At 30.7% G+C, this 7,903-nt stretch overlaps 3 protein-coding genes across 3 annotated transcripts in view; 1 reads left to right on the top strand and 2 right to left on the bottom strand.

The window, feature by feature from the left end:
* LOC102671179 overlaps positions 1-2,911 on the top strand; it is a 5,939-nt gene extending 3,028 nt beyond the window's left edge. The window contains exons 6-13 of the mRNA XM_031512207.1: positions 102-222; positions 766-1,368; positions 1,687-1,770; positions 1,865-1,937; positions 2,057-2,131; positions 2,227-2,325; positions 2,443-2,520; positions 2,593-2,911. Coding sequence (XP_031368067.1) covers positions 102-222; positions 766-1,368; positions 1,687-1,770; positions 1,865-1,937; positions 2,057-2,131; positions 2,227-2,325; positions 2,443-2,520; positions 2,593-2,667 — 1,208 coding nt within the window. The 3' untranslated portion in view covers positions 2,668-2,911. The remainder of the gene's footprint in view (positions 1-101; positions 223-765; positions 1,369-1,686; positions 1,771-1,864; positions 1,938-2,056; positions 2,132-2,226; positions 2,326-2,442; positions 2,521-2,592) is intronic.
* The window catches only part of LOC102671585 (adenylosuccinate lyase), a 28,081-nt gene extending 21,339 nt beyond the window's left edge, over positions 1-6,742 (bottom strand). Inside the window, exon 1 of the mRNA XM_006619170.2 lies at positions 6,449-6,742. Coding sequence (XP_006619233.1) covers positions 6,449-6,604 — 156 coding nt within the window. The 5' untranslated portion in view covers positions 6,605-6,742. The remainder of the gene's footprint in view (positions 1-6,448) is intronic.
* LOC102681248 overlaps positions 3,168-7,903 on the bottom strand; it is a 6,159-nt gene continuing 1,423 nt past the window's right edge. Inside the window, exons 3-4 of the mRNA XM_031512199.1 lie at positions 7,637-7,843; positions 3,168-5,598 (exon numbers count right to left, since the gene is read on the bottom strand). Coding sequence (XP_031368059.1) covers positions 4,192-5,598; positions 7,637-7,843 — 1,614 coding nt within the window. The 3' untranslated portion in view covers positions 3,168-4,191. The remainder of the gene's footprint in view (positions 5,599-7,636; positions 7,844-7,903) is intronic.

The raw sequence follows: 7,903 nt of genomic DNA, 5'->3' as shown, positions 1-7,903 counted from the left end.
TGTATTGTACGATAAAATTTTTGTTATTAAAAAAAAAAAAAACAAAAAAAAAATGGATGAATTCTCAGAAACTTTAATTCCAAATATTCCTTTTTTCGAAGGTGGCCAGCAACAAGATTCGAAAGTAGGGGGTTGCTCATCAATGATCACCAAACTCACTGTCGCTTCATACTGTGTCCCGCCGGAAAAAACTCACATATCGAGTCAAACTGCATCGAAAACGTAAGGTTTCTTTTTTTTTAATATAACGATAAATATAACGATAATTGATCACAAAGCGAAAAAATTCTATGGAAAAAGAAATTTAAAAAATAAAAATTATCCACGATGAATTTTTTTGTTTCATATTGTTTTTCTTTTTTTAATTCACTGATATAAAATCAAAATCATTTAATTTATACTTAGATTATTTTTTTGACTAAACTTTTGATATTGGTAGAAAAGAAGAGCAAGAAAAAATTCAAAATTAACTAAGAAATTAATTATTCCTTTTTAGTGAAAAATTTTTTTTTGAAAACTTCCAATAGAGTTTCAATTTTTCATAACTTATAAATATTAATAATTACCGTGCATCTTTCACGATAAAATGTGAAATATCATGTTAAAATCATTTCAAATTTTACAGATCAAAAGTATATCATATTTAAAAATCAAAATCAATTATTATCGAAAGATAAAAAGATGTATCAACAAATTTCGCGAATAATAATTTTCGAATGAATTCGTGTCAACACCCCTTGCGAATTATCATTCGTGTAATCGTAGAAAGAACAACGAAGAGAGATCGAAGAAGCTGATCATGTTGAACAGAAATAACAATAAGAGAATAAAAATAAAAGGAACGAGGACTTCCCCGTCGAGCAAGAACTCCCAACAAAGCTCTCGTTCTCAGATAATCGAAAATGGAAATAAGGTGATAGAGATAGGATCCGGAAATTCGATATCTATCGTAGTGACACCGGGCAACGATTCGAGATCAATGGAGACCATCCATAGGATAGTGAACATAGGATGTAAGAACAATTCCCATCCATCCTCCCAACCCAATCAAATGGAGATTGTGGAACAGTTGCACGAGATGGAAGATGGGAATAAGAGGGGAACGTTGCAATTTACCGCCGAGACGACGCCGAATAAAAGAGCACCGATCGAGAAACAAATACAGATCACGAGCCAGTGTCAAGGTACGTGCGACACGATGCATTTGGAACTGGCCACGATTAATTCAGAAACGGGAACGGCAAAGAATCCGAGAAACCAGGAGAAGAATCCTGCAATGAGACAGTCGCGGACAGTCAGAAAAGAAAAACTAGAGAAATTGCAGCAAACTGAATTGATAAATAGACGTGAGAACGAAGCGCAGACCGTGTAAGAGATGTTTCTTTTTTTTTTTTTTTTTAAGCTTCCTTTCCTTTCCTTTCGTTTCGACACATTCAACGCGTCAGGTGGCGTGTTGCGAATTTTTTCTCGCGTTCGATATGCAATATTGGTCGTATTTTTTCGTGAAATTAGAATTGAAAAAATCGAAATTGTTGATATTCGTCACCTGGGGTTCTTTTTGAATGTGTTTGATTATCGATTTAACTTGTAACTCGATCGCATCGTGATGAAATATTTCCAATTTTAATATATATCAAGGATGCAATGAATCTTTTTCTTTCGAATCTTTTTTTTTTTTTTTTTTAGAGATGATTTCGAAACATTACCGAGAGGTAAAAGAACTTACGCGAAAGCTCTCCGAAAAAACAAAGTTAAACCCGCCGATGCATCGTAAGAGAATGATTTTATTAATTCACTTTTGAAAATAGATATAATCTTTGTTTATACAATATTAATAATCTTGTTTCGCGTTTAATATTTTCAGAGTTAGCGATATAAGTATCACGCTTGTGCCAGCGTCTAATCCCCCCTCGACACCTTCCATCCGTAAAAACAAAGTAATATTATATATCCTAAGCGAACGAATGAATCAAAAATATTGTTGCAAAAATAATTATTATAACTCAAATAACGCAAAATAGTTTAACACGAATCAAACGAAATTTGATTTGTACAGAAACTCGGTCTACAGAACAGCGTTTCGTTGCACGAGAAATACATTAATGTTTGCCCAATTTGTAAAAGGCTGCAGGTTAATTCTCACACTTTATGACATTTTGCTTCAATTTGTATATATATGGATGTATATCATTTTATCATATTATATGATTTCAAAAAATTCAACAGATACCCATGAAGGGGCCCCCCTTTCAGTATTACTCCGTTAATAAGGATAAACGAGGACGATTCTATTGCGACACTTGTGCACCTCCAGCTTCGATTAAGGTTAAAATATTCTAATTCAAATATATATATTACAACAACAAAATTTTGTAATCTTAATTTTACTTTATTGTATCGTTTTGCGTTACAAAATTTTTCAAATATTTTATATTTTTATAGATATCGTTCAAAAGGACGGATCAACAACGTTTAAAATGCTGTCAGTGCGGGAATTATTTACGTATAAAGAACAGTCAGGTAAGAAAATGAATGAATTTTGTCGCGTATAAATATTTATTTTAATTATTAACGATATATTCCGATTTTCAGACAACTCGAAACAAATCTGATCATTGTCCACATTGTGATTTATCATTATCACGGCATCATATTTCATCGACATAAATTTTTCGATAAACTCGACGAGATATCATTATATCATCACACTTAGATAATTAAGAAAGAACAATCCATGTGTACATATAAACGAGAATTTTATATATAAATGATGATGCGAAAATATAACAAACAGTGTAGTAACAAGTAAGTTGATCTTCGAAAAATCTGTATACTTAATTGTGATTTTCTTTTAATATAATTTTCATTATTCGTAGATCGGCGCAAAATGCTCAATCACACAACAAAAAAATGCATCTTACACAGAACAAATTATTAATCGTGTAAAGTAATTTTTAATATTCCAAAACATTATTTATTTCTTTAAAAAAAAAAAATAATAATAATAATAATAAGAGATCGTTGATTACACGAAATAATTTTTTTTAACAATGTTATATCGTCACAGATGATTGTAAAATATTATAATGTATCATAAAACAGCAATCCATCTTAAGATTATTTTTAATGCTTATATAATAAATTCTAATTTCGTTCAGAAATCATCATTTTTTTTTTTTTTTTTTTTTCATAGAACATCATCTCGTGTACAATATTCTTCGCAACGACGATACAAATCATTTTGATCAGAAAAATAAAATACAATAAGTGATAAATTAATTCCCGCGCGGATAATATGCGCGGATATCGCGTATATTAATCTCTGTAGAAATACAAAGAATCGGAGCTAGAAAGTTGTTTTAACAATTTTTTCACAGCTTCGAAAAAAAAAAAAATTACAAGCATCACTACAAGTACGATTAGAAAATAAAATGATATATAAAGATCGATTTGCATTCTTATGATTACAATAATAAGACATAACGATTGCCCTAAGTAGCTACCACCATTAATAACCATGGATTATTAATCTTTGGTATAAAACGAGTTCGTTTCACGTCATTGGCACAAGAAATAAATCTTAAATTGTAATAATTAATCATCAGGAACTTCAGCTTATATAAAATTCGAAATTTTTTTTATATATACTTAATTTCATATAAATTTAAGATACGAGCTCAAAAATCAATAAGCATAGGTATATATATATAATATACTTAACAAACAAAACAATCACAAGATTCAGAACACTGATTGTAAAAGAAGAAAAAAAAAAAAAAAAAAAAAGACAAATTGTCGACACTTTTTTCCAAATACTGATTAATAGCAAAATCGTTCTAATATGGAGCACGTGTGATGTTCCATCCACGATACATTCTGAATATTAAAAAAATTGTTGATCAATTCGTTTATCTTAAATTTTGCCTACCGCTTATTCTTTCTTTCTCTCTCTTCCTTAAATCTCTATCTATCGAGATATAAATAAAAACCAACAAACTCGAGTTACTTCCACAAAATATTGTTTCCATCAATTCATCTTATCTATCTTGTTGCGCGTTGCGTAATAGCCATCAACCATGGAACCAATCCATAAGATTAAAATACAATTTCTCTAATCGAAATAAACTAAACTCGCTACCTATTTTCTATAATCGACGATAATCATAATTAAATCCCATAATAATAAATCACTTAAAGTCTTCGAAAATTTTCTCCAAATTGCGGTTTACTCTCCGCGTATATCGCATTCTTTGGATACAACGAGGAATTAATCGTATTGATCGGATTTTCAAACGAGAATCTTCCTTCGAACTTCGAAACGGGGCTAAAAAACGACTCGTTACTCTGTTGCTGTGAACTCTTAATCGCGTGATGATTGTTCATATATTTACAATCATTCAAAATTCTATTGGATATGTCCGGAATATTTCCGGGTTCGCGGCGATAAATCTCCATCGGCAATAACTCGGGCGAAAACCAATTGAAATTCTGATTGATCGTCATCTGGTTCACGTCTGTCGATGGAAATTGTTGCGAAAAGTGGCCCAAATTCGATTCCTGGCGCAACGAGAATTCTCGCCCACTTTGCAAATTGTATCCCGTGTTTTGATTAGGATATTGGACGAAAGTACCGTTGTTTTGCTCTCCCAAATTATTGATCCCAAAATTCTGATAATAATTAGTATACTGATAACAGTTTGAGAACCGATGATGATTAGATTCGTTGAAAGGCTGCGAATTGGAAAAATTATTGGACATGTGGTGAACATTATTCTCCGCTGGGTTTACGTGCTCGTTCTTATAAATATTTCTTTGATCGTAGCTAACGCAATTTTTATTGTCATTTTCGCTTGCGATCTTCAAAGTTTCGGAGAAATTTGTCACAAGACCGTCTGTCGGATTCCAAACAGATTGTAATTTATTCGTAGGTAATTTTGATACATTGAAACTGTTGTTCGCGTGAAATCGACACTGGCAAGAGCATTCTAACTTACACTTGTTGACCAGATCGCAAGGGGCATTTGTTAGATTTTTAGCAAAATTCTCGATACTGTGCAAAGCCTCGTTAGAATATCTTTGCACGTCGTTCCATTTGAAGTTCTTCAAGCGTTTACCTTTGTTCAAATACGTCAAATACGTGCTGATCGCGGGAAGAATGGCGTTCGATTGATCGTGTTGTACGCAATTCTTCTTAAAGTGTTCGTGTAAAAAAGATTGGTCTAAACTGTCTCTTAAATTTCCATTGATATCGCAAGTTTGATTAAAATTTTCTTTCGTTTTGTCCTTGCTCCTCGCGAATTCTATCAATGAACAATTGGAGCAAAGTATGCTTTTCGATTGGCATTTTTCGACCTTGCATTGATTTATCGGGTTGCCGAGATTTTTTACCGGGCTCGAGATTGCAGCTTTTATCGGCCGACCTTTTTGAATCGATGAACCGATTAATTTCTGCGATCGTTGATTGTTTATTATGTTCGATCGTTTGTCGATGGCCTTCTGTTTCGTTCGGGCAACAACTTTTTTCGTTTTAGCTGGTTCAATGAAGGTTTTCGTTATTTGTATGTTGCCTTCCTCGTCACACGTTCCACATTCTTCGAACTGTGGATTTTTAATAATCAATACATTTATTAAACGAGGAATCATAGTTTTGTAATTCGAATTTGACGAGAAGAAACAAATTGTAAAATTTGAAGCTATTATATTTATAGAGCATGATGATCTTTCGATAACCTTAAATGATTAAATATATTTTTGAGATTTCAATAATAAATGTGGCAATACGATGTTTAACGTAATTTTATAATAAAAAACAATTTTGTTCGCGTGGTATAACACATAGAAAATTAATGAGATATATAGAATGGTAACAGAAAATGAATTTGAAATTTACAGGAAAATTAACAATCTTAAATTATATTTTTTTATATTTAAATTTTCCTATCTTTTCAATTATCAATAAATACTAACACATTTATTTATTATTAAATTATAATTTAATTTCATTTAATTCAAATATGATTCCAGAAAAATCAATAATAAAAATAATTAGGAATAAATATAAATATTTTATCAATCTTAATATTCAATAATAATTAATAATATAATTATTATTTGTTTTGTTAATAGTAAATTTATTCCTAAGTATTATTTAAACAGATATCCTCTTTCAAAATTAATTCTACTCCATTTGTATTAAATTAACAATGCTCTTAATATAACTAAAATCTAGTAACTCCAAATTGCAGTACAATTAAAATCCGCCTAAATCCCTAAAGAATTCTTAAATAAACAATATTCTTTATCGTATGGAGCAATAAAATCAAAGCAAATGGAGCACATCTGCAGTCAACAATAGAAAAATAGTGAAACAATTGATTATAAATTTCCCATAAAGAAACGATAAATTAAATAAGCTTGTTACAAATAATTACGTTTAATAATTACGAACCATTTCTGCCTTGGCCAAATAAATCCATAGTTTTCGCCACGTGCTGAATTTATTTTGTTCGCTGAAATTATATCGCATTTCCTTGGAGGCGTACCTTGTTGCCAAGGGACTCCGATAGTCACTATATTCACTGTTCTCGATCGTGGACGAACTCATTTTTATCGTTTCTCAATTCACTTTCAATTAACGATACGATAATCGAAAAATATTTCGTATTATACGAGAACGAGGAAACGCGATCAGCTGATTTACTCGACACATTCAATACTGCGCATTCTCTTTAATAAACGCTGGCGCTCGCGATGCCTCTTGCGGTAGAAATACGAACTAATTCATTCAAAACTATCTTACTGTGTCAAGAAGTAATTTTCAATAATTTAAAGTTAATTCTCAATTTATTTTAAAAGAATTCTTCGTGTTATATCATTATTTGAAAATATGTCGAAGAAAATAATTGCGATGATCTTAAATAAACTTCAGAAAATATATAGAAATAAAATAATTAATCGTACAATTAGATTTAATTTTCTTTTATTTTTAATAGATATAGACCTAAAATATTATAAAATGTAACGTAATTCTAAAAAAATTTAAGCAGATTGAAGCTCGCTCCGTTACTATGGTTACTATTCAATAAATGAGAAACGATTGTCTTTTTTTTTCCTTGAAAGGGAGAGACGAAATCACAACGTGGATTCATCAAGATATAAACTACAGTAAAAGTGATTTAACATTTTTAATATACGTAATGTATCCGATTCCCGCAAATCGCAGTGCCATTTGTAGACACGAGTTAACAAGGGAAAGTACCCACGTTCTATATTCTCATGAGGCTATAATTGACCGATGTCATTGTTCTCTATACGCGAAAGGAAAATCGTATTGCCACTGATGACGATTTGTAAAACATTGACCTCTCTTCGTCAAATTCGTATCGTTATTTCTTTCTTTTTATATATATATAATAATATTTAATGTCAATAAGAAATAAATACGATGATATTTTTCTTTTAAATTAATTTGGAGTAAATTTTATCTATTTACTTTATTGATTCATTTATATTTTATTTTTATCGTGAGATACTTTCAAAATTACTTTTAAAATTAATTTAGAATAAATTTATTTCTTTATTTTATCGCGAAATAATTTTTCTTTTAAAATATGGATGTAATAATCGTTATACATACCACGTTATAAGGTGTCATATTCGCATTAGCCCATTCTATATTAACTTCACAATTTTTGAAAAGCGTCGCCGATTCAGGAACTAATCTTCTTCTCGCCATGGCGGCCCCTCGATGGGTTTTGTACGATACCAAAACGTAACAAACAAAACCGTTCAAATTCCTATAAACGGCTACTTTATCTACATCATCTGTCACTTCGTAAATTCTCTAGAGACAAAAAAAAAAGATACAAATTCTCTCTCACAAAATATATATAGAAAAGAAGTG

The sequence above is a fragment of the Apis dorsata genome, unplaced genomic scaffold (genome assembly GCF_000469605.1).
Source record: "Apis dorsata unplaced genomic scaffold, Apis dorsata 1.3 scaffold_397, whole genome shotgun sequence".
In the NCBI taxonomy this organism is placed as follows: Eukaryota; Metazoa; Arthropoda; class Insecta; order Hymenoptera; family Apidae; genus Apis; species Apis dorsata.
Note: the sequence above shows the minus strand (reverse complement) of the source record. Positions and strands in the feature narration are given on the sequence as shown.